This window comes from Narcine bancroftii, chromosome 4, assembly GCF_036971445.1.
Source record: "Narcine bancroftii isolate sNarBan1 chromosome 4, sNarBan1.hap1, whole genome shotgun sequence".
NCBI lineage: Eukaryota > Metazoa > Chordata > Chondrichthyes > Torpediniformes > Narcinidae > Narcine > Narcine bancroftii.
The window spans coordinates 198,014,749-198,040,886 of record NC_091472.1 but is presented as its reverse complement, the minus strand read 5'-3'; the positions used below and the strand labels follow the sequence as shown (position 1 = coordinate 198,040,886).

The 26,138-nt window shown below is 47.4% G+C and overlaps 1 protein-coding gene across 1 annotated transcript in view; it reads right to left on the bottom strand.

Annotated features, from left to right (window-relative positions):
* Nucleotides 1-411: 411 nt before the first annotated feature.
* Nucleotides 412-26,138, bottom strand: part of LOC138761441 (glutathione hydrolase 5 proenzyme-like) — a 56,968-nt gene continuing 31,241 nt past the window's right edge. The window contains exons 7-12 of the mRNA XM_069933581.1: nt 12,251-12,366; nt 11,317-11,498; nt 10,498-10,604; nt 8,218-8,336; nt 7,161-7,271; nt 412-3,412 (exon numbers count right to left, since the gene is read on the bottom strand). Of these exons, the coding sequence (XP_069789682.1) occupies nt 3,266-3,412; nt 7,161-7,271; nt 8,218-8,336; nt 10,498-10,604; nt 11,317-11,498; nt 12,251-12,366 (782 nt within the window). The 3' untranslated portion in view covers nt 412-3,265. The remainder of the gene's footprint in view (nt 3,413-7,160; nt 7,272-8,217; nt 8,337-10,497; nt 10,605-11,316; nt 11,499-12,250; nt 12,367-26,138) is intronic.

Here is a 26,138-nt window from a genome sequence, read left to right as displayed (position 1 = left end):
GGTCACCAGTTGGTCACTACTGGGTCACCATTCAGTCACTCCATAGTCACTCTGTGGACACCAATTAGTCATTTCCCAGTCACCGATTGGTTACTCCCTGGTCACCTGCCGGTCTCTCTCTGGTCAGCCATCAGTCACTCACTGGTCAGTCACTCCCCAGTCACTGTTGGTCACTCCCCAGTCACTGGTGGGTCACTCCCTGGTCACTGGTCAGTCACTCTCAGGTCACTTCCTGGTTAGTCAGTCACTCCTGGTTCACCTGTTAGTCAATCTCACTCTCTGCCGAATTCCCATTGGCCTGCTGCCTCAACAGAGCGCTGCTCAGTTACTGGCAGAGGGTTATCAGGAGCACCTACTGTTAACTGTGGCAAAGCTAATCAACTCACGAGACTGACACACCTCAGTGAGGCATTTGTAAATAATGAGTTTAATATCAAAATTCCAAGTAATGATCAAATTTACAGAGTTTAAAAACTGTTTCACAGAAATGGCATCAAAACTCTCACCATCTGTCAGTACAAATATAAACTTCTGATACAAAGCAATGTTGCCAAACCAAGGTGCCCCATTTAAAGTGGACACGTCCCAGCACTAGCCAACACGCGAGGACACTTGCAGCTGGTTTCAGCCACCCTGTACTGTCCAGATGAAGTCATAACCACAAGACCCAGTGAACTTACAGGCATGAAACACACAGGTGCCTGAAACTGTAGTTGAAACACAGAAATGCTGGCCGCTTTCACAGAGTCCATAGGAGGTCAAGATATTTTACCATTTCAGGCCTGAGGCCTTCTTCGGGTAAGACAGGCATCTGAATGAAAGGGTGGGTTGTAACGGCCGTGAAGCAGGCTGGGCGGGCGCACCTTCACCGGTGCGGCTCACCAGCGGACATGTGGAGCTGCAGGCTGGGCTACGTACACGCGGTACTATGTGCTGAGTAGCGCCACACTGGGTTGCTATGCCTCTTTCTAGAGGGTGCAGGGCTCCCACCATGTTTCAACACACCAACCCCGCAGATTGGCAGCAAGCAGTTAATGACATCACCCCACTACGTCTTGTTGAGCCCTGGATGGGAGGGATATAAAAGAAGGATGCAAACTCAAATAAAGTCTTTGGCTGACTGACCTTGTGTATGTGTGTTGATTTAGTAGCTCTACTGGGTAGTCACTACAGGGGGAAGAATGGAAGGGGGAGGAGTCCAGACTAACAAATAAAGGGTGTTAACTGGATACTATAAGAGGAAAGGTGAGAATTGGCTTTGGGTCTGAGAAAGGAGACAGAGGGAAAAGGGGGAAGAGAGAGGGAGAACTGGGCGAACTGGGGGAGAGGGGGAACTAGGGGAGAGGGGGAACTGGGGGAGAGGGAGAACTGGATGACCTGGGGGAGAGGGGGAACTGGAGGAGAAGGGTAACTGGGGAAGGGGAGAACTAGGGGGTGAGGGAGAACTAGGGGGAGAGGGAGAACTAGAGGAGGGGGGAACTAGGGGAGAGGAGGAACTAAGGGAGAGGGAGAAGAACTAGGGGAGAGGGAGAACTAGGGAAGGGGGAACTGGGGAGAGGGAGAAGTGGGGCGAGGAACTAGGGGGAGAGGGGAGAACTAGGGGAGGGGAGAACTAGGGGGAGAGGGAGAACTAGGGGGAGAGGGAGAACTAGGGGGAGAGGGAGAACTGAGCCACAAGTGATAATTCTACTTTCTCCAATGTTGGAAGTTTGTCACCGACTGTATGGGTGTGTTCACATTGTAAAGGAGTTGGGCAGTCAGCACAGTTTTTTCAAAAAAATATATGTCTTATTCACAATATCGATACTGTGAATACATTCAGGGCATGGCACTTCGACATTCACTGATCCAAACAACTAAATACATGACCACACTACCAGACTAAAAGGAAACAAACTGGAAGAACAACACCTCCTATTCCATCTGGACACCATCCAACTGGATGGCATTAACATTGGCTTCCCCACTTTCACCTAACCCCCACCCTCCCATTCCTATTCCCTCTCTCGCCTTTCCTCCAGATTTGCACTCATACAGCCACCACCCCGCCTTCTCTCCCCCCCCACCCCCGATCATTTCTCACCTTCTCTCTCGTCCTCTCCATCTCTAGCCAGTCGGCCTGCACCTTGTCCTTTCTTCCCTCTCCCCCACACTTTCCCGCCCCCAGCCTTTTGTTTCAGAGATACTGGAGGAACTCAGCAGATCTCGCCTGGTGCATCAAGGGGGAAAGAGTATATTACTGACATTTCGGGCTTCAGGCCTTGCTCAGGGTGTGAGTAAAAGTCAGACAGGCACCTGCATGAAATGGCTGGGGGAGATGGGAAGGAATGGCGGGGGTAGGAGCACAGGTAACAGGTGTTAGCTGGATATGTTCACTCATACCACGAAGAAGGGCTCAGGACCTCAACGTCGATTATGTATCTTTATCTCTTATGGACTGAGTTCCTTCAGCATTTCTGTATATTCAGTACATCATCACTCTTGAGCCATCAGCGCAACAACTGCAGTGCCTACACATGTCTGACCAACATGTGCCCAAATTGGCTTGACCAGTCATCTTCGGAAACACCACATCCAATTTTAAAGTGACGAACGGTGCCGAGGTCCTCATTGGCGATGATGGACAAATTACTTCATCCCAGGTCGTGCATGGATGAAGTATTGGGGGGGGGGGGGGGGGGGATGCCCAGTCCTTGTATCCAGCTGAGGCAAGGCTCCAGCCTCTGGTCTGCCCCACAGCCCAGACATTACACTCTCAAGGCTGGGCCCAGTCATTGCTCTTTCTTGAGGATACCTCTGAAATCTTCTCACCTCGGTGGGCATGAGGTGGCTCTCACATCCCACAGTAGTGTAGAGCCAATGCAGGGGACAGCGCGGGTGACGTTAATACCGGCCTCGAGGAGGCCGAGCTGAGACCACCCACGGCATTCTGGTGGGGTGTGAGGGGGGGGGGGGAATCTGTCTGGGGGAGGGAGATTCTTGTGAGGAGGGGCGGAAGGGTAGAGTCACACGTTCACCAGGTCACACTGGGTCTCCAGACGTGACCCCCCCACCCCTTGGCAGGGGTCACGGAGCTCGCTGGTGCTCCACAGTCACCCCTTCCTGGGTGAGGATGGACACACAAGCGGTCGTCCCCATCCAGCTGGGGTTGTGGGGGACAAATAAGGGGTCTTAGTTCTCCAACAAGTCGGACGAGATGGGCAGCCCTTGTGGCGGGCTGGAGGAATAGACGGACACCCTCTTTGATCCCAGCCTGACCCCCGGGCTAGTAGCCGGCAGCTTTGCTGAACTTTCTCCTGTCTGACATGGCCTCAATGCAGCCGTGGACACGGAAGATCCCCTGCACCACCGACGGTGGTCTCTTGATCTGAACCAGGTGGTGGCCTTTCCTCCTCATCGCCTCCTTCACCTCCTGTTGGGGAGCAACCAGATTCAGGGTCAGTGCATGTGGCCAGTCTACAGATCACCAGCCACGAGGAACAGCACAGCACAGCACAGCACAGGGAAAGGCCCTTCAGCCCACATGTCTGTGCTGAACACAACCCCCAAATCAAATTAGAGGGAGATGTTTTGGAGAGGGTGCAGAGGAAATTCACCAAGATGGTGCCTGGATTGGAGAACATTGTCTTATGAGGCAAGGTTGACAGAGCTGGGGCTTTTCGCTCTGGAGTGATGAAAGATGAGAGGTGGCTTAATAGAGGTATAAGAAGATCACGAAGGGCATAGAGAAAGTGGATAGCCTGCCTGGGGTGTCAGTAGCAAATACCAGAAGGCATAGGTATAAGAGGAGGAAAGTTTAGGGGAGACGACAGGGGTGGGTTTTTTAACACAGAGAGTGGTGGGTGCCTGGCATGCATTGCCAGGGGTGGTGGTGGAGGCTGGTACAATGGGGACATTTAGAAGACTCTCAGACAGACACCTGGATGTTGAAAAAATAGAGGGTTATGAGTGTGAAGTAGAAAAGGTCATTGAATAGATTTACATGTGGGTCGAAGGGCCTATTCTGTCCTGGAATGTTCCACGTCGGATATCCTTCCATCTCCTTTGTTCTCGTGGGTCTGTCTAGAAGTCTCCCAAATGCTACCTTTGTATCACTACCACTACCACTGATAGTCCGTTCCAGGCACCCAGCACTCTCTGAGTAAAGTATTCCCCCCTCGCATCTCCCTTAAACCTCCTTCCCCTGACATTAAACCCACATCCTCCAGTGTATGACACCTTTGAACATGAACACAAAGACATACTGCACAGTTGTACCAGCCTCCACCACCATTGCCGGCAGCACATTCCACACACCCACCACTCTCTGTGTGAATCACTTACCTCTTATGTCCCCCTGCACTTACACCCAAGCACCTTATCACCATGCCCTCTCGTGTTCGCCATTTCAGCCCTGGGAGAAAACCTCTGGCCACTCACCATCTTGTCCACCTCTGTCAGGTTACCCCTCCGTCACTCCAAGGAGAAGAGTTCATTTATGCCCTCACGAGGCGTGCCCTCCAATTCAGGCAGCATCCTTGCAAGTTTCCCCTGCCTCCTCTCTATAGCACCCCCATCTTTCCTGTAGTAAGATGACCAGAACTGAACACAATATTCCAAGTTGGTCCAACCCACTCGTGGGACGAGGCAGAAAAGATGGTTCAGCACAGAGCAGCAGGGCCGAGGAGGCCTGTTTCTGTTCTGTCATGATCTATGGTTATCACCAAGCTCTCCAATCACTGCAACATTCCTTGCATCTCTTGAACTCGATCTGATGGTTAGTGAAGGCCAATGCACTAGATGCCTTCTTAACAACACTATCATCCTATTCAGCACCTTACCCTGGGGATAAGATTTGGACCGTCCACATTATCAGTCCTATGGTTTTATAGTCCAGGTGTCCCCTCAGCCTCCGACACACTGGAGAAAACTCCCCAAGTTCGTCCAGCCTCTCCCCATAGCTCATCCCCTCTAAACCTCTTCTTCTATCCTCTTTCCAAGGTCTCCACATCCCTCCTGCAATCGGGTGACCAGAACTGCACAGAGCCTTCCAAGTGCTGCCCGACCAATGTCTCCATGTAAACTTTTTCCAATGTTTAGTTTTGAGATACCACTGGGCGGAACAGGCCATTCTAGCCCACAAGCCCAAATACACCCAATTATCCTATTAATGTTGTACATCATTGAAACGTGGGAGGGAACCAGGGCACCGAGAGGAAACCCATGCGGACACAAGAAGGACGTACAAATGTCTGAGAGGCAGCACCGGATTCGAACCTAGGATGCTGACACTTTAATGCATTGTCCGCACTGCCCCTGTCATATATTTGCAACATGATCTCCTTACTTTTACTCAGTACCCCACCCAAGCAGGCCACATTCAGTAAAATCCCCAGTATCCGGACTTCGAGCAACTGGCAACTCGAAGCCAATGGCAAAAAAAAATTTTTTTAAATCAAGAAAATACAATTTAAAAAATATAAAATAAATAAAAATGTAAATAAAGGTTTAAAATTGTAAAAGTAAATGTTCTCCAAAGCAACATATAAGCCCTCGGCAGAGTTGGGACAGCGGAGTGCCCCGGTCGTGCCCTACCCCCAGCAGCTGTTTGAATAAAGTTTCAATAAAGTTGTGTTTGAATAAAATGGTGGCATCCAGGATGAAGAGCTGCTCGCTGCTGGGGTGACTCTCCCTATCCCCTGTCTAGTAAAAGTCTTTATTAGCATTAGGTATATTAGTAAGGTTTTATCTGTAAACTTGGAGGCGGGGAGAGGCAGGTTAATTATGACAGCGGCAAGGTTAGCGTAGCAGTTAATGCAATGCTATTACATCACCAGTGACCAGGGTTCAAATTTAAATGTTGTAAGTAATGGAAATTACCTGATTAGAGTGAACTTTACTCAATTAAGGACAACAATAGTGATTTTTTTTTTTCAAATTACTTTAAATTTTGAGCTGTCTTTAGTTTTTTAGACTATTAATGCATGTGTATTAGTGAGGCATTGTTACAGTGAGTTTCATGCATATGGAAAATTTGCGTATCCGGATTCCGTGATCCCCATAGCTGCTGGATACTAGGGGTTTTACTGTACCTTCTTTATCACCCAATCTACTGGAGAGAATGGTCGGTGGCAGGACGACACTTTGAAAGGTGAACCTGTGGGGAATGAGTGGATGTGGGGCTCTGCAGCCTGCCCCTTCTCTATCCCTTCATACCTGGCTCCTCAACCCCAAACTTCCCTCCCAAGCCACACATTTCCTGACCCTCCCAGCAGTGAGGGTCTCTACTTCCCAGCTGTGAGGGATTCTACTCCTTAGCCCAGTCTGCAGGGTCAGCCTCCATGTCACTCTGGGACTTTGGATGGTTGCCAGGCCCAGGTACAGGTTCTGTTCTGGTGGGCCAAGAGATTTGAATGAGCTGAGTCTGAAACCAGAACTAAGGGCTGAAGTTGTGGTCCAGGTGCTGGGGGGAGGGGCGCGGTGGTATAGGATTGGGTTGAGAAGGAGGCAGGCTCTGGGCACATGGGAGATGACAGCAGCTTCAGTCCAAGATCCAGGTCTAACACCAAGCCCAGGCCGAGAACCCACACCAGATTCATGGCCAACACCAACCTCAGTCCCCAGCCCCTCACCAACCTCACCCTCAGGCCTAGGCCTATCCTCAAATCCAGGCCCAGCAACAATCCCAGCCTTAAATGCAGCACGAAGGCCAGACCCAGCACCAACCTCAGCCCCAGGCACGACACCAAACCTAGACCAAGTCCCAAAACCAGCCTCAGGTCCATCATCAATATCAGATGCTGGCCCTGCACCAACCTCAGCCTCAGGCCTGACACCAACCGCAGGACCAGCACCAACCTCAGGCCCCAGCCCAGTAATCCCAGGCCCAGCACCAGCTCCAGGTTCAGCACCAACTCCCAGCCCAGCCCCTGGCCCAGGATCAGTTCCAACCTCAGGCCCAGAACCAGCCCCAGGCCCAGCACCAGCCCCAGGCCCAGCACCAGCACCAGGCTCAGCCCCAGCCCCTAGCCCAGTACCAACCTCAGGGCCTGGCCTGCACCAACCCTAGGCCCAAGAAAAACCCTGATCCTCAAAACCTTGCTCCAGGTGCCAGTTCCACACCCAGTTCCCAGGAGATATGGGGATGGGAAGGCACTGTTTTGCTGATGCCTGGAACTTACTGTGTTGAAGTTGTTCTCAAATACCATGGAATTGTTGGTCAGCATAAGAACCCTGGATTGATTGATAGCATCTTCCATGCTCAACCCGAACCACAGCTTGTTCATAATGACCTGTGGGTGAGAGGGCAAAGGTCAGGACCATCTGCACAGGGGGCCAGAGTGTGACACACATGAAGAACAAGCCCCACTGGGACAAAGGGGCTTCAGCATGGAGCATCTTCTCTGGTTCTCCTTCCACTGACCTTCTGGGTTTTTAATTTGAATCTAAAGCATCTGGTGAACATGTCCAACACCTCAGATAGGCTGTGATTTAAAACTCCATACTTGTGTTGGAGAGGCCGCACTGATCCCAGTGCCTCAGATAATAACCAGTTACGTCCCAAACACTCACAATGGTAGCTGTCGCCCACACCGGAATAGTGGCTCCAAACCCTTTATTGCTTGTGGCACGGGGCGTGACTTCACAACAATGTGCCCACCAGTCAATGTCACTATCATGGGACCTGCACCCTGCTCGTATCTCAGCCGTGGGACCGACACTTTGTTCGGTCTGGTTTGATCTGGCCTGTTTTGACCTGGTCTGGTTTGTCCTGGTCTGGTCTGGCCTGGTTTGACCTGGTCCAGTCCAGCCTAGCCGACGTGATGGCCATGCAGAAGGCCAATGCTGCATGGTGTGGCCTAGAATGGCTGAAGGATTTGCTATCCCCAGCACAGAGTGTGGCACTACTCCCAAATCTTCCCTGGACCCCAGGCATGGGTATGACCTTGAACCAGACCCGTGGCTGGGCCAGTCCCTCCGCTGGGTCTGAGCCGGGCCCTGACCCATCGCTGGGCCTTTTCCCATGGCTGAGTCCGAACTGGGCCCTGTTCCACAGCTGATTCCATCAGACCCTGTTCCCTGGCTGGGTCCAGGCCAAGCCCTGACCGTGGCTGGATAGAGCCGGGCTTTGCCCCATGCTGGCTCTGAGGCAGGCCCAGCCCCATGGCTGAGTCGGAAGCAGCTGGTGACAGATCCAGCCCCCTTCCCCACTCCATCCCGTCTGAAGTCTCCACTCACCTCAGCCATGGCGCTGAGAATCATGGTCCCACCGGCTGCTCCGACCACCATCACCGACTCTTTGTCCTTGGATACCAGAATGCTGGGAGACATAGAGGAAGGAGGCTGCTGGCCAGTGGCTGGGAGGACAGGAGAGGGCAACCAGTCAGCACCAGTCCCTCCCCGTGTCTCACCCACCCGCCATGTCCCACCTGCTCTCCCTGTGTCCCACCTCTCCCACGTCCCACCCCCTCCCTGTCCCATCGCTGCCCAGGATCTGCATGTCATTTGCTACAGTTTCATAATAATAATCATAATTTGTGTTACCACTTGTTCATTTCTCTGTGTAAATAGAAGTGCTCGTGAGGGTGGATTGTCGTGTCAGTAAGCAGTGGAGCATGATCCATGCTCTCAGGAGATTGCAGGGGCCCTGGCTGAACGACAGGCCAGTGAGCCTGTGGTAAACCACTGTATACATGTACGGATGTACTGGGACATGCCCCTTGGCTTCCCCACTGACCCTTGAATGAAAGCGACTGTGTCACAGCCCCCTCCTCAGTCCAGGGCAGTCGACCAACATGGACACACCTCCATTCTATTGTGAATAAAAGCCTATCAGTTTCTCTACAACTCGTCGTTGAAGTTATTGATGGTGCATCAATTATATGCAGAACAGTTTTTTGATAATGGAGCAGATGCTGAACCCAGAAAAGCTGGACCTCGACCCACAATCGCCCCGACAAATCCAACAGCTTTGAACTCTGGCTGTGTGGCTTCGGAGCCTTACTGCACGCCACCTCTGCTACCGTCTGATCAGAGGATGACAGGCTGCAAGTATTGTATTCATGGGTCAGGGCCCCTGGTGTACTCAATGATCACGGACGTCGAGTCCTACCCAGCGGTGAAGGACATACTGAAAGGCTGGTACTGGAGGAAGATAAACAAGGTCTTCACTATGCAACTCCTGGCTAGCCGAAAACAGCGACCTGGGAGAAGCTAGCCGAAAACAGCGACCTGGGAGAATAGAGCACCTGGTACCTTCGGGCCCTGCGAGCTCTCGGATGAGCCTGCGACTGTAAACCCGTGACAGAGGACTTCACCAGCTAAATCCGGCAGGGACCACTGGGGCAGCGTGAGCTCAATTTGCAGAAGGCAGTCGAGGTTGCAGACAGGTGTTCCAGACCAACCAAATTTCAACGCCCGTGCCACAGCCAGGACTACAATGATCACAGCAGCAGACCAGACCCCCCGAAAGATTTAATTTGTAAGAACATTTAATTCACTTCACCCTGCTGGACTCTTTCTAAAGCGCGGGTGATGTGGTAAACCACGGTATATAGGTTTGGATTGTGTTAGAGGATTCACCCCTTGATGACTCTGCCTGAGGCTCCTCCCAGACACTACTGAATAAAGGTGACTGTGCCACAGTCCCCACCCAGGACAGTCGATCGGCATGGACGTTCCTCCAGTCCGTTATCAGTTTCTCTTTAACTTCTAGTCTTTGAAGTTATTCATGATGCATCGTAGCCCCAAATTCTGTGGTTGGGAATGTACTGAAGAGCATTGTGAGAAGATATACGTGAATTTGGGCTGATAAGGGAGAAACAGGTTGCGGAATAACCTCGAGAACTAATCTGTTAGGCTGTGAGCCTCCGCCCACCCTTTCTAACCGCCTCTCCTCCACCTCCCCCACCCTTTCCTCCCCCTCTCCTCACCACCTCCAGCCATCCATTCCTCCTCTCACCTCTCCCATCCTTTCATTCCCCTCTCCCCTCCCCCGACCCTTTGCTCCATCTCCTCTCCACCTCCCCCACCCCTCTCCTCTCCACCTCCCCCCAGAATTTCCCTCTCCGCTCTCCACCTCCACCCACCCTTTTCTCCCCCTCTCCTCTCCACCTCCCCATTCTTTCCTCCATTCTCCTCACCACCTCCCCAACCCTTTCCTCTGCCTCTTCTCTCCACCTCCCTCCCAACCTTTTCTCCCCCCTCTCTCCACCACCCCACCTTCCCCCTTTCCTCTCCACCTCCCCCACCCTTTCCTCCCTCTCTCCTCTCCGCCTCCCCTCACTTTTTTAACTGTGTCTCTCAGTTTCTGTTCCAACTTAGACTGGCGTTGTTTGCATTGTGGGTGGTGATTGTGGAACAGAGAACAGCCCCAACACACAACAGGCCCTTCAGCCCATGCTGTTGTGCTGAACTGTTGCATTCTACTCCACAACAATCTCACCCTTTCCTATCTGATACCCATAACCCTTTATTTGTTTCTTCGTGACTCTCTGAGATGTGCTTGGGCAGACTTGCCTTCAAAGGTGTTTAGAGGTACGGTGTCAGAAGAGTGGATACAGAAGTCAACCAGCTGGTTGTTGAGGATAATCCCAGTGCTTGGTGACCACACCAGGGAACCAAATCTATTGAGACAAAATGTGGGTTATTCGACTGTATGCAGGAATTGAATCCCTCTTCCACCTGACCAGCCCTGCTCCATTTGCACCCACTGTCTCCGGCAAGAAGAAAACACAAAGTCAGCCCCTCGGTCCTACCCCACCGCTCGCTCTGATTGTGGCTGATCTCTGCTAGACTCAGCCGTATCAGTTCCTGGCAGCCCTTGGTATTTCAAAAATGCTTCCATCTCCAATTTAATGTGATGCAGTGATCCAAGCCTGTGGGACAGAGAATGAGGTTCACCACCCCTACTCACCTTGGCTTTGAAGCTTCAGCCACTAATACTGAAACCCCATCCCCTCATTCAAAACACTCCCACGAGTGAGAAGATTATGTCTACCCCTGCCAACCTCCTGGGGATCCGATGTGTTTGAATAAAACCCTAAGATTTAGGAGCAGAAGTAGGCCAGTTAGTACACCATCGAGTTAACACTGCCATTCTGCCCATTTATCTCTTGTACTTTGCAAAATGAACGACCCTAAACTTGCCCATATCAACTCCACTCTCAGGTTTCCATCCAATCACTCGATCTACCCAGATCCTGTTGGGCAGTCTTGATTTCCTCATCATAACAGGTCCCTCCACCATTTCCTGGTCAACGGTGAACCAGATTGCGGCCCATCCGTGATAGCGTTGACGGACGGCAGTGGGGGTGATGGCAGTGGGGAGTGACTCACGGGTAGTTGATGGAGCTGGTGACGGAGACAGCATTGGCCTGCCTATCTACCACGGACACATGACTGGTGCCATAGGTCTCACGAATGTGATGCTTGATACTGTAGTATGCCGGCTCGTGAGTCCTGTTGTTGATCAGCCTGCGGATTCTCTGGGCAAATCCATCCGACAGGATCAAAGGCACCTGTAGAAAGGCAGGAGAGGGGTGACGGGGAGCACGACAGAGCGACCCTGGAGCAAGGGATTCAGACTGGGAAAACGTAGTCAGTGGCGCAGTAGGGTGGGCAGTGAGGCAGTACAGCATGTTACACCGTCTCGCAGAGTGTGAGTGTCACCGAGATGGACAGAGTGTGAATGACATGGGGACAGACAAGGTGTGGGTGACACCATGACAGGCAAGTGTGGGTGACATGGGGACAAGCAGAGTATGGGTGTCACATTGACAAGTAGAGTGTGGGTGACACCATGATTGGCAGAGGGCGGGTAATCTGGGGACTCCAGAGTGTGGGTGTCACCGTCACATGCAGAGTGTGGGTGACACAGGGACAAGCAGAGTGCAGATGACACCATGACAGATAGATTGTGGGTGTCACTGTGACAGGTAGAGTGTGGGTGACACTGTGACATGGAGACTGTGGGTGTCACCATGACAGGCAGAGTATGGATGTAACTGTGGCATGCAGAGTATGGGTGTCACTGTGACAGGCAGAGTGTGGGTGACACCAGGTGTATCAGATTGTAACATTGAAGTGTAACATTCTTCCCTGGAACTGCTCCTCCCCACATATCTGTCCCCTGCTGAAACAACTCTCCTGTCAACAGGCTAATGGAGACAGTCAGGCTGGAGTGGAAAGGAGAATAGCAGCCAAAGTATACCCAAAAATATTCATCCAAGCACTGCCATAATCTGGGTAATATTTGATTAAAATGACTCACGTTGCTAGCATTGATGTTGTTCAGCTGCCCATTTGCAAACTTCATGGCCTCCAATATCCGATGGTACGTGTACACCCTCTGATTTTGCTTCATGGACTGAGGGGTAAAATTAAACCCTGAGGTACATGAGAAAAAGGATCGTTATAGGTTTGGAGGCCAACATGAGCCCTTGGATGAAATTCTATTAATGAGGGGAAGGAGGATGCAAAATAGACTGATGGCAGTTAAACTGATGTAAGGGCAGCGCTGTCGCTGATGCAGAGCTGGGGAGAGTAGGGCCGCAGACACAGCGCTCCTCCACAAAGTCCCTCTGCTCGACACTAATGACAACAGCTCCATACGGTCTTCAAATGGGCTGTTAGAGGTGCTGACGGTGTTTTGATTTAAAATCCCGCAACCATGGGGTCTGTGCCCAAGATGGCGGCACCTGCGCACAGCGATCTAGCACAAGAAGTTGCAGACTCCGGGGGAGTAGTGGACGGCCCTTGTCACCAGAAACGGGGAGAACCCACACACCCCCCCACCCCTCGGGTAGAAAAAAAGCAGAGAAGAAGACCTTGCAGGGAAGGTGACAGTGGCAGCAGACCAACTTGGGGCTGAGGGACTTGAGGGACCCACACAGGCTGCGGGTGACTTGCTGTCAGAGGAACCATGTTGCAGGCTGCTGGAGACTGACTCAGGGAAAACCAGGAAACGGAGCTGAGATTCAGGAGGGTGCTGAGGGCAAGAAGGGCTCCCGAAGGGCCTCAGATGCTAAAGGCTTCCTGAGTGTGTCGGGGGTTTGGAGCTGGAGCTCAGGTTGCCGATGCGTCTATGTGGCTGCAGAGGCTACAGGAGGGCTGGAGGTGAATCCACGGACACTCAGTGGCTCTGAAAGGACTCTCTCTTGCTTCTCTTTCTCTCGTTCTGTAAGGGGCACCGGACAACACTGGCAGTGACTCTTTGTCTGCCGTACAGGAATTTTGTGCAATATTACATTTTCTGTTTTATTACATAACAATAAAAGAATCTTGAATCACTGGCTGCTCCCAGCATTGGAATTCATGGTCAGGTGTGAGTAACCACCTGCCCTATATCACAGCTGTATCACAAATGATGGAAGCAGAAAGAAACTGTTTCCCATGGGAAAATAGTGATGAGTGAAATATGTGGAATTTGCTGCAACTTCCACAACCCAGACAGGTTTGAGTGCCCCAGGACACACATGGTGAATGGTAGGGCAATGAGGAGTGTGGTAGAACAGAGGGATCTGGAAAAACAGATACATAACTCCCTGAAAGTGCTGACACAGGTGGATAAGGTTGTAAAGAGAGCTTTTGGCACATTGGCCTTCAATGGTATTGAGTACAGGAGTTGCGATGTTATGGTAAAGTCATGTAAGACATTGGTCAGGCCAGTTTTGGAGTATTGTGTGCAGTTTTGGTCGCCTAACTACAGGAAGGACATCAATAAGATGGGGAGAATTCAGAGAAGATTTACTATGTTAGAGTTATTGTGCTGCCCCATCTGAACACGAACTGCAGGAGCAGCGCATGAAACTGACGCCCGAAGGGCAGTTGGTGCCCCCTCCCCCTAGTGCCCCCCCAATTAGATTTGTTCTGAAGACGACTCTGCAGCCGTGTCTGCCTGTTTGTTAGCCACGTGGTGCCATTCTACATGGCTCCAAGCCTCCACAGGCAAGTCCCCTCAACTCCTCCTTTGCTGCATCGATGGCTACATTAATGCTGCCACATGCACCCCTACTTTATCCACTTTGCTGCCAACTTTCACCCCAACCGGAAATTCACTTGGTCCATCTCTAGCAACACTCTCCCTTTTCTCGATCTCTCTGTCTCCATTTACTCGGGAGACACAACTCACAACAGCCCATTGGAGCAAAAATAGGCTATTCAGCCAGCGAATCTGCCCATTTTACCACCACCACTGCCTGGCCTTCTCCCCATAACCTTAGATGCCCTGGCTCATCAAAGACATATCAATCCCTGTCTTAAATCTTCCACTTGCCTTGTATCATCCTCAAACCTGGCCATTCATTCCACAATCTAAATCATTAGTATGCAGCATGAAAAGAAATCACCCCCATCACCAACCCTGGTGGAACACCACTAACGCCTGGCAGCCAATCAGAATATTAACCTTGTATTCCACTTCTGCAAAAAATTCTAATAGGTTTCTCAAGCAAGATTTTCCCTTAAGGAAACCATGCTGGCTTTGGCCTATCCTGTCATTTGCCTCCAAGTACTCTGCAACTTCATGCTTGACAATCGACTCACAACATCTTCCTAAACACTAACGTCAGGTTAACCCAATGGTTTCAAGCTTTTTCTTTCCACTCACATCCCACTTGAAGTATTCCCAATGCCATCGGGATTGCTTAAGGTGGGATGTGGGTGGAGAGAAAAAGGTTGAAACCCACTGTTTTAATCAAACCTAATTAACTCATTATGCGCGTGGTTTCACAACTCCAAAGGAAATGGGCCAATTTTTCTCAAGCAAAATATTTCATTAACAATTAGGTCTTGAGCAGTGATTCTCCACCTTCCATTACCACTCACATCTCACCTTAATAAATCCCTCACTAGTTTCTTGTTTTCTTTCACATGTATATAACTTTTTTATAAAATGAATAAAATTCATCATTAATCTCACAAGGTTTATAAGTAATAAGAGAATTCCATCGAACAGCATTAATAGTCCTCAAAATTTGTTCTTTCTTTAATTGCCACACCAATACCTTATGTGCTTTCTCTCTCCATTCGTAATACCGTTGTTTAGTCCTATTAATCGCACATTCAAATTGATAAGTTTGCAAAGTATTATATTCCAATTTCAACCTAGATAATTCTATTTTCTGATCTTCTGTAACATCTTTCTGAAATTCCTTTTCTAACTCATCGATTTGTTTCTCTAATTCAAGACTGATTTAATCGATTTTTTTTAATTTTAGAAGTATAACTAATTATTTGTCCTCTCAAATAGGCTTTCATAACATCCCATAATACAAACTTACTTTGAACAGAATTAGAATTTTCTTTCAAAAAAAATTAATTCGTTTTTTACAAAAAATCAATAAATTCCATATTTTTTTAACAACATTGTATTAAATCTCCATTTGAATTTTCTCAGAAGTTACATATGTAAAATATAACAAAGAGTGATCTGAAATCACCCTACTTTTATATTCCGCTTGTTGTATTTTCCCTTGTAAATGTGCCGATACTAAAAAAAAGTCAATCCTTGGAAACAATTCATGTCTAAATGAATAAAAGGAAAAATCTTTCTCTGTCAAATTAAGATGTCTCCAAATATATACTAAATTAAGATCTTTCATCAACGCTTGGACTTGAATTGCCATCTTGGATTTTTTAACTTTCTTCCGAGATTTATCTAATAAAGGTTCCAAAACACAATTAAAATCACCACCAACTAAAATATTATCAATGGCCTGAACCAAACATAAAAATGCATCTGAAATAAATATTTCATCATCTGAGGCATAAATATTAAGTAAAGTCCAAAATTCACTAAAAATCTTACAATTCGATTTAAAAATACATCCTGCCTTTTCCTCCATTGATTATAATTCAAAAGATAAATGTTTATGCATCAAAATTGCTACACCTTTTGCTCTAGAATTAAATGAAGAAAAATATACATGCCCAACCCAGTCCCTTTTTAATGTCATGCTTTCCTTCACATTCAAATGTGTTTCTTGTAAAAAAACGATACCAATTTTCATTTTCTTAATATACGCCAAATCTCGCTTACGCTTAATCATACTATTTAATCCTCGAACATTAAAAGTAGCAAACCTCAACATTGACATATCTACTATTATTACTAAATACCAATAATATCTTTATATAAAAACTCAAATCAACGTATATAGGCCCTCCAATAGAAATAGAATCACAAATTAAAAACTAACTAAAATAAAAATTAAAAAACAATAAAGAAAAAAAAAAATCCCCCCCAAAAAAACTACCAAAAGGTAGTAATCCCCTAAACAAAAATTGGGTGTGTGTCACCTACAAGTGGCTGATGACTAGTAAAGAACTTAGTGCAAATCTCTCCCTCCCCATCCAAACCATCAATACCATCAAAAAGTCATAATAACAAAAAAAAAGAATAAGACAATTCTTCTTTTCATCCAAAAGCTCCCAATCTCAGAGATCCCATTTCAGAAGGAAGTAGACTCTTTCCATTCCCATTTTTCCCATTTCTGCCATTTCTTCCATTTCCAGAACAACCAGATTTTTCTTTAGGAGATAATGGTGGACTACGTCTTTGTCCTCTTACATCTGGCAATGAATCAGCAAAAATCATTGCTTCACGATCATTTTCAAAAAACCGAAATTGATAGTCTCCATAAAACACCTTCAACACTGCAGGGTAGTGAAAAGTAGATTTATAACCTTTACGCCACAAAACTTCTTTAGCTGGATTGAATTGACGTCAACGTTGAATAACCTCTTGACTCAAATCAGGATAAAAAAAGACTCTGCTATTCTGAATCAATAATGGAGTTTGTCGTTGTCTCGCATTTTGCACTGCTAGTCGAAGTATTGCTTCTCTGTCCAAATAACTCAAACATCGAATTATTACCTGTCTTGGGGGTTGACCAGCTGAGGGTGTTCTTCTTAAAGCTCTATGGGCTCTTTCCAGTACCAATCCCCCAGAGAAAAATTCTTGCCCTAATATTTGCGGGGTCTAGTCTTTAAAGAAACAAAGAGGATCTTGTCCTTCTATACCTTGTGGCAAACCAACAATCTTCACATTATTCCTTTTGCTTTGATTCTCCAAGTAATCTATTTTTCTTTCTAGAAGATGATTGGTTAGATATCTGTTATGATAGTGTAACTACATTGATAAATGCACATTATGCAATGATTAATTACAGTTTTTTACATCAATTATATTTGACACCTGAAAATTTTTAAAAATATGGTTTTCATGAATCAGATTTGTGTTTTAGATGTGGTGATACGGTTGGAACATTTTTTCATGCTGTTTGGTTATGTATACATATACAATCTTTTTGGAAGAAAATTCAATCGTTTTTAGAATGCCTGTATAAGATTAAAATAGTTTTAGATCCAACAGTATTTTTATTGGGTAGTTTGCAACCTCTGGAAGGTTTGGGATTAGATAAGTTCCAGCTTGCTTTTGTATATTTAGCTTTATCCGTAGCGAAAAAATGTATTGCTAGTACGTGGAAAGATACAAATATGATTGATATTAATAGATGGCATAATGAGATGAAACATTGTTTAATAATGGAAAAAATTAAGCATGTTTCACGTGATAATTATAATTTTTTATTAATAAGTGGCTGTTATACTCCGAATATTTACATTTCAATTTATATTGATTAGATTTTAATATGTATATTTAACTTTCTCTTTAATATTCTTTCTTTTTTCTTTCTTTTTATGGCTCTCCTTAGGAGAGTTGGCTGAAGTGGGGGGGTTTCTTTTTTTCGATATATTAAAAAAAAGTTCATGTACATGTTTAATTGCTGCATATGTCATATATTATTTGTTTTTTGAACGAATAAATAAAGTTTAAAAAAAAAGAAATCCCTCACTAATCACAGACCACCGATGGCAAAGGGATTACTTAAAATGAGATGTGAGTGGAAAGAAAAAGGTTGAATCGGTCTCTAATTTCCTTTCTGCTGTTTCATTCCTTTCTTGAATAGCGGGGGTGACATTTGTGATTTTTCCAGTTCAGATTTCAGATTTATTGTCAGGGTACATAATGGCATCACATGAAATGCTGAGATTTTTTATGCTCTGGGAAATGAGGGTGCATCTTCCTCATTTCTCACAGAAACTCCATCCATTGCTGCTCTGCTGTCTGATCCACTTTGGCCAATTCTTCTCTCACGCCACTATAATTCCCTTCACTCCACTGAAATACCAACACTTCTCTTTGTTAAATCTCAAATTCAACTTCAACATATTGTGATCACTGCCCATTACAGGTTCCTTAATTCTTAGCTCTCATCCAATCCAGTACAGCCGATCTCCTAATGGGCTCAACAATAGGCTGCTCTAAAAAGCCATCTTATAGACTTCCTACAAATTCACTCTCTTGAGATCCAGACCTAACCTGGCTTTCCCAGTCCACTTGCATGTTAAAATCCCGCATGACTACCATAACGTTGCCCTTCTGACACGCCTTTTCTATTTTCTGTATATAACAGTTAACAGTGTATTTTTACAGTTGGATCAGGAAGTCAGGCACCTTGATGAGAGGAAGTAAACAATGAAGAAGGGGCAGGAATTGAAATGAAAGTAAAACTCAATCAACTGGAATCATCTTTTGCTGAGAGGTTTCAGCTGAAGTTCTCCCACATTTGGGATCCTGAAAACGGGAGGCCTTATGAAAAGTCTCCTGCGAGCAAAACTTGAAGAGAAGATATCCCTCAATCTAGCTGTCCTCAGTGAAGATGATGAAGACCTGAGTAGAGAGTCCATGATACTGCTCAGCTTACAAAAACCCTCCACATAGATGTGTGATCCGTGGTATTGGTTTTGAATTTGCAGAGGAGGAAGACACCAAGAAGCTAAGTTTTGAAGAAATGGAGGGATCCTTCGTGGATTCACTGCAGACTGCTGCTGCTGGTAAAATGGAATGGCCCGTTCCAGTGACTGCGAATGAGACAGTAATTCCATTTAAGCTCAACTCCGGAGCCCAGGTGAATCTGATATCTATGGGCAATTACAAGACACTCACCGTAAAGAGCAATATTTATCATGTGAAATTAAAAGTGACAGGTGTGACAGAGTATTTAGAGGTGGTTTGGGAGGAATTGCTAGAGCAGCTTGCACACACACATTTTAAAACACAGAAACTTTGCATGACTTTTGCAGAATTCTTTTTGTAGCGGAGAGACAAAGCAGCAACATTCAGCAGCTTGCCTGGGAGAGCATGTGATTTTTGCAGGCAGGCCAGAAGAGTTTTGCTCTCAGAGAGGGAGAGTGTGAAACAGAGAGAAGGAGTCACAGAAATCAGTTCCAGAGGGACAAGCTGGGAAACTTTGGAAGGCTGCCTGGTCAATGGAGAAGACTGGCAGTCTGAAAGCTGACCTGAAAGAAAGATGATAATCTGGAGAACCCTGAAGGGGGCAAGTTTCGTCAGTAAGATTGATTGGAAAGGGATCATGTGTGGATGTCCTGGAACAAAAGGAATCTCTCTCTGAAAGCCAGCAAGAACCTTCCTGAGTGGTAACCATTAGCCTGTTAAACACCAAAGACTGGTGAACTTGGTTAATGCTAACTTCTGTGCACAGTACAAGAATTGCCTGAAACCAGTGAGATTGGACTGTGATCGAAAGAACTTTTCTAATCTTAAATATACATTACACACACCTGCACTCAGTATTAGAGGGGGGAATTAAGTAGGTAGTAAAAATTTAAAGTTTAATTCTGTTTTCTTGTTCAAATATAATTTTAAACTACTTTTGTTTAAGTAACCCTGTGTTGTGGTGCATATCTATTGCTGTTGGTTTTTGGGGTCCTCTGGACTCCATAACACAGGCTAGACTGGAGAGAACGTTCCAGTAAAATGGTGACCTTCAAACTCAAAGGGCGGCATCTTAGGTCACAGCTACTGATTGTAGAAAGTCCAGCCCATATTAGGTCTGCGTGCAGGTGAAGAGCTTGACCCGGTGAAAAGACTTTTCATAATGGCTTCAGAGACCAAAGATAAGGGCACAACACTCATGGAAGAAGGGATAACTACATTAGAAAAGCGATACCTTAACATACAGAGAGAATCAACCTCATTACATGACTTGAATGACAAACTGGAAAATGAGTTAAGGCAGCTAGAAGACAAAAACAGAGAGTTACAGGAATGTCTGGAACTGGCTCAACAGAAACTGCAGCAAACAATGAAGCAGGCAAAAATGTTACCAGAAATATAAAATGAATATGCCCAGTGAATTGCAGCTGTGACAAAGGCTGAAAAGCAACATGGCAGCATAGAAGAACACAATAATTAACTGTTAGACAGAGTGGGGAGATTGTTTGTCAGTCTAATGAGCGACTTCAACAGAATGTAAAGAAAGAATGGCTACATTAGAGGATAGTAATATATCGATGCAAGAATCTGAACTCAAGCAAACAACTTGAAGAGTCTCTTCATGACAATAAATTAGAAAATGCAAACCATCTTCTTTCAAGTACAAACCTCAAAGGAGCTGCCACACTATCAGAAGAGGAAATGGCAGCTGTGTCGCCAACTACAGCGGCTGTGCCCAAGATTGCGAAGCCTGGAATGATGCTCACAGAGTTGTATCATGGATAGGTTGAAGCCCAAGGTCAAATTGCTACTGGCAAAGCAGGAAAATAAGAGAGTGAAATATATATTTGGATGAAATTGCAAAGATTTTAAAGGCAAAAGATGTGCTGTTATGTGTGTAAATAAGAATGATATTTCCCAGCATGCAATGTGCATGGTTGGGCAGAAACTGTAAGTGGTATATAATGGCAGTCGCAGGCATTATCGCTGGAAGTCACTGAAAGCAGCTCAAGGAAAATAAGCTTGGTTGCATGTCAAACACACATAAAGTCGTTCTTATTGAAAGAACAAGCATAACCAACTCAACTCTCAATGATTCAATATTTTCTGATCCTATGTCACCACTTTCTAAAGATTATTGTTATTCCTTATCAACAGAGCCACACAACTCCCTCTCCTTACTTGCCTATCCTTTCAATACACTGTGTATCCTTTGACATTTAGCTCTCAATGACATCCGTCCTTCAGCCACGACTCTGTGACGGCCACAGGATCATACCTGCCATTCTGTAACTGTGCTCCAGGGTCATCCAATTTTTTCTTATGCTGCGTGCACTTAAATATAAATCCTTTCGTCCTATAATTGTCACTTTTTTTGGAATACTTTATTTTTGGTAATTTTTTCAAAATTACATAGTGACATTTTAAATATTCAATATATTAGACTTTTTTCTCACAAACACAACAAAAAAAAAGTCCCTCCTTCCTCCTCGCTTACATATATTTTAAATACATAGAGTCCAGTTGGGGAAACTAAATTTTTGTATATATAATAGTTACTTTTATTCCTTTTTATTACTGTATCTGGGCCCCTCTATGGCGCAGGTGTGACTGTCAGACCTTGACAAAAGTGTCATATTTATTCTTTAAGTTACACGTGATTTTTTTTTCCATAGCGATACAGCTGTTCATTTCCGCAGTCCTTCATGCTAAAAGTAGGTGGGAGTCAGACTTCCAAGTGATTGCAATACATTTTTTCCCTACTGCCAGTGCTGTTTTTATAAATGAGATTTGATATTTGGTCTTATTTCCATGATATTACCTAATAGATATAGGTTTGGGTTGCCCTTGAAGGCCATTCCCGTTATCCTGGTTAATTCTTCCGTCATTTCGTGCCGAAATGCCCTTATTTTCATGCATGACCACATGGCATGTGGGGTAAGATATAATTGGTGTTAAAATATTATACTGAACCAGTTCATATCTTGTATTTATAATTGATGCCATGCTATCCTTACACCAATCTGACCAGCTTCATTCTGGAATAACCACACCCAAGTCCACTCCCATCTTTCCCTTGAGCTCTGAATCCCCAGTTTTTCTCTTTTGCTCTGGAGACCAGAGTATATTTTTGTTAAAAATTTGGGTGTATTTCCCCATCCCAACTGTTCATCCAGTTGCACTAATTTCAGATGGGGTCAACATCAGTCCCCATCTTTCTCTTAAAAATGATCTAAGCTGGAGAAAACAGAAGAAGGTCCCATTGGTCACTCTGTATTTGTGTAACACAATGGTTCTCAACCTTTTTCTTTCCCCACTCACATACCACTTTAAGTATTCCCCATTCCATGATTAGTAAGGGATTGCTTAAGATGGTATGTGGGCGGAAAGAAAAAGTCCGTAATTGACTCGTTATGTGCATGGTTTCATAACTCCAAAAGAAATGGGCCAATGACAATCTTTCTCAAGCAAAATATTTCAGTAACAATTGGGTCAAGTGCAGTGATTCTCAACCTTCCTTTCCACTCATATACCACCTTAAGTAATCTGTTACAGAAGACCGATGGAATGGGGAATAATTAAAGTGGGATGTCAGTGGAAAGAAAAAGGTTGAGAACCACTGGCACATTCCTTCCTATATCTTATATATTTGTCATACCACAAATTAATATTCTATTGCTCATGTTCACAGGCAATTAAACATTTTTACACAATGGTGCTTTTATTGATATCCCTACTTTTTTTCCAATACATTCATTAATTTCTTGCTGCGCTCTAATCATATGTATGAGAGTGGGGTTATCTGTCTTTTTCCTTAGTGATTTGGAACTCCATTTATAGATAAAGTTGTGTGGCAGCGTACTCTCTCGTGGCGAACCAGCACTGCTTGTAATGCCACGTGGTGGGGCAGCCATGAGAAGAGGGCACCGTCGGGGGTTTCCCCCTCTATCATGTTTCCAGCCCAACGCATGCCTGGGGCAGCAGTTATGACATCATCATGCACACTAGATTTGAATTAAACAGTCATTAACGACATCCAACGTGGTGGCTGTGTGGCTCCACACCCTGTTTGCCCCCCTGTAGCCCACGCTACATTGGTGACCCCGACAAGCCAGACATCTTTCTGAGCATGGATCCCGCTGAGGTCAAGGCTGTGGCTATCAAACTGCCACCCTTCTGGACCCATCGCCCACGTACGTGGTTTGGGCAGGCAGAAGCGCAGTTCGCCTCAAATACATCTCTGCAGACACCACGATGTTTTTTCACGTCGTGAACATTCTGGATGAGGAAACAGCAGCCAGAGTGGACGATCTCATCCACCACCCACCAGCTGAGGGTAAATATCCTGCCCTCAAGAACCTTCTCCTGGGCACCTTCGGTCTCTCCCCTCAACAACGTGCCTCCGGACTCCTACACCTGGACAGGCTGTGGGACCGCACACCATCGGCCCTCATGGATGAGATGCTGGCACTGGGGGAGGATCACAAGCCTGCTTCTTGTTCCGCCAGATCTTCCTGGAGCAAATGCCTGAGGACATTTAGCTCCTTCTGGCGGATGAGGACTTCATGGACACACGCAGAGTCGCAGCTCGAGCAGACACCCTCTGGTGCACCAAGGAGAATGAAGCTGTCCACAGTCAGGTCACTCATCCAGGAACCAGCCAGCCGCAGCCACCCCCCCTCCAAGAACATCAGTGGAGCACCATACTACCTGGTGCTTTTACCATCAGCGGTGGGGGGCACAAGCTCGTAAGTGCAGGCAACTGTGTACCTACCAGGGAAACGATCTGGACAGCACTGGGCATTCCCCTTCCACATGGTCCCCAAATCCTCTGGGCGCTGGCCACTTGAACGACACGACCACACCGGACAGGATCCCGTTTTCCCACATCCAAGACTTTACGGCCAATCTCCACAGCGCCCAAGTCTTCTCCAAAGTCGTCCTGGTGAGGGGCTATCATCAGATTCCAGTCCACCCCAAGAACATTGGTAAGATGGCGATCATCACCCCCTTCAGCCTTTTTGAATTCCTGCGCGAGCCCTTCGGGCTCAAGAATGTGACTCAGACTTTTCAGCACCTCATGGACACAGTGGGTAGCGACTTGGACTTTGTGTTTATTTACCTTAATGATATCCTTATCACCAGCTGTGACCACGAGGAACACAAGGCCCACCTCCACACCCTGTTTGCCCGCCTGTAGAATTAGGTCAATGTGGCCAAGTGCCAGTTCAGCAAGCAGACACTGCAGTTCCTAGGCCACACCATCTCAGCAGCAGGGGCTGCCCCAGCACCAGAAAAGGTCATGGCCATCCAGCAGTTCCCCAAACCCACCACCCTCAAGGGTCTGCAGGAATTCAAAGGGATGGTAAACTTTTATCATCGGTTCATCCCAGGCACCGCCCACATCATGCGGCCGCTGTTTGCTTTGATTGTCGCAAAGTATAAGCCTGGTAGGAGGAGGCAGAGAGCACTTTTACAGCAACGAAAAACGCCCTAGCCAACGCCACCCTATTGGTTCACCCGCGCCCAGAGACATACACTGCACTCTCGGTGGACGCCTCAGCCACTGCCGTAGGGGGTGTACTTGAACAATGGTTTAATGGACCGTAGCGCCCACTGGCCTTTTTGAGCAAACAGCTTCTTCCGCCGGAGCTCAAGTACTGCGCTTTCGACTGGGAGCTCCTGGCGCTGTACCTGGCCATCCGACAATACCTGTGTTTCCTGGAGGGCAGGCCATTCTCGGTGATCACGGACCACAAACCCCTCACACAGGCGCTCACAATGGCCAAGGACCCGTGGTCGGCTCGCCAGCAACGCCACCTCTCCTACAGATGCAATCTTCCGCCCGACAATCAACACCCTTGCCCCAGCCTCGATTACACCCAGCTGGCACAAGCGCAGAAGGAGGACGCAGAGACACAGGCCCTCCGGACTGCCATCTCCGGCCTGGACCTCCAAGGCATTCAGTTGCCCAACAGCCCAGACACGCTGCTCTGTGACATCTCCACCGGTTCACTGCACCCAGTAGTCCCACCGCAGTGGAGGTCGAGAGCCTTCAGCCTGGTCCACGACCTAGCCCATCCCTCAGTGAAGACATCAGTGCGTATGGTGGCAGAGCGATTCCTATAGCATGGGCTCAAAAAGGTGGCCAAGATGGCAAGGAGCTGTACCAAGTGCCAGGCCTCCAAGGTTCACTGGCATACACAGGCCCTGATCCAGCGGTTCGACCCAGCAATGTGGAGGTTCCAGCATATCCATGTCGATATCATAGGCCCCCTGCCAGTGTCCAAGGAGGCACACTACCTGCTCACAGTCATCGACCGCACCACGAGATGGCCAGAAGCCATTCCCATCAGAGAGGCCTCTGCAGAGACGTGCGCCAGGACTTTAATCAGTCACTGGATAGCCAGATTTGGAGTCCTGGCACATATCACGAGCGACAGAGGCGCCCAGTTCACCTCCACTCTCTGGTCACAACTGGCAAGCCTTCTGGGTGTTAAACTCCACTAAACCCCAACCTACCACCCACAGGCAAATGGTCTGGTGGAGAGATTCCATTGCCACCTGAAATCGGCTCTCATGGCTCGCCTCACAAGCCCCGATTGGACAGAAAAACTGCCCTGGGTCCTCCTCGGCATCAGAACAGCATCCAAGGAGGACCTATAGGCATCTTCAGCAGAACTGGTGTACGGTGCACCTCTCTCATTGCCCAGAGAGTTTTTCGGCCTAGATTCCAATACCACATCGAGCACATGAACCTTTGGGCAGACCTCCATAGCAAACACTCCTCGCTAGCGCCCCCGCCACCCACTCATCACGGCACTTGTTCGACCCATCTTCCCAAAGAGCTGGACATGTCGGAGTTCGTGTTTCTTCGGTGCGGACCGCACACAGCACCGTTGCAGTCCCCGTACAAGGTCATCCAGCAGTCTGGCAAAACTTTTACTTTGGTCATAGAGAGGGAAAGCGAACTTTTCACTGTAGTCCTCCTTAAGGTGGCACATTTAGACCAATCACGGCCATTCCAAACGGCCGTGCCCAAACGCTGGGGCCACCCACCCAAGCGGCTGGACGAGTAGCTGGTTCTGGGGAGGGGGAGGGTGGGTTGTGTGGCAGCGCAATCTCTTGTGGTGAACCAGCCCCGCTTGTAATGCCACATGGCGGGGCAGCAATGAGAAGAGGGTGCCAACGAGGGTTTCCCCCTCCATCGCGTCTCCAGCCCAGCGCGCGCCTGGGGCAGCAGTTATAACATCATTGTGCATGCGATCTCTGAGCACACGCTGCCCTTAAAGGGGCGCGCGCTAGATTTGAATTCTTCTTTCTTTGGCTTGGCTTCGCGAACGAAGACTTATGGAGG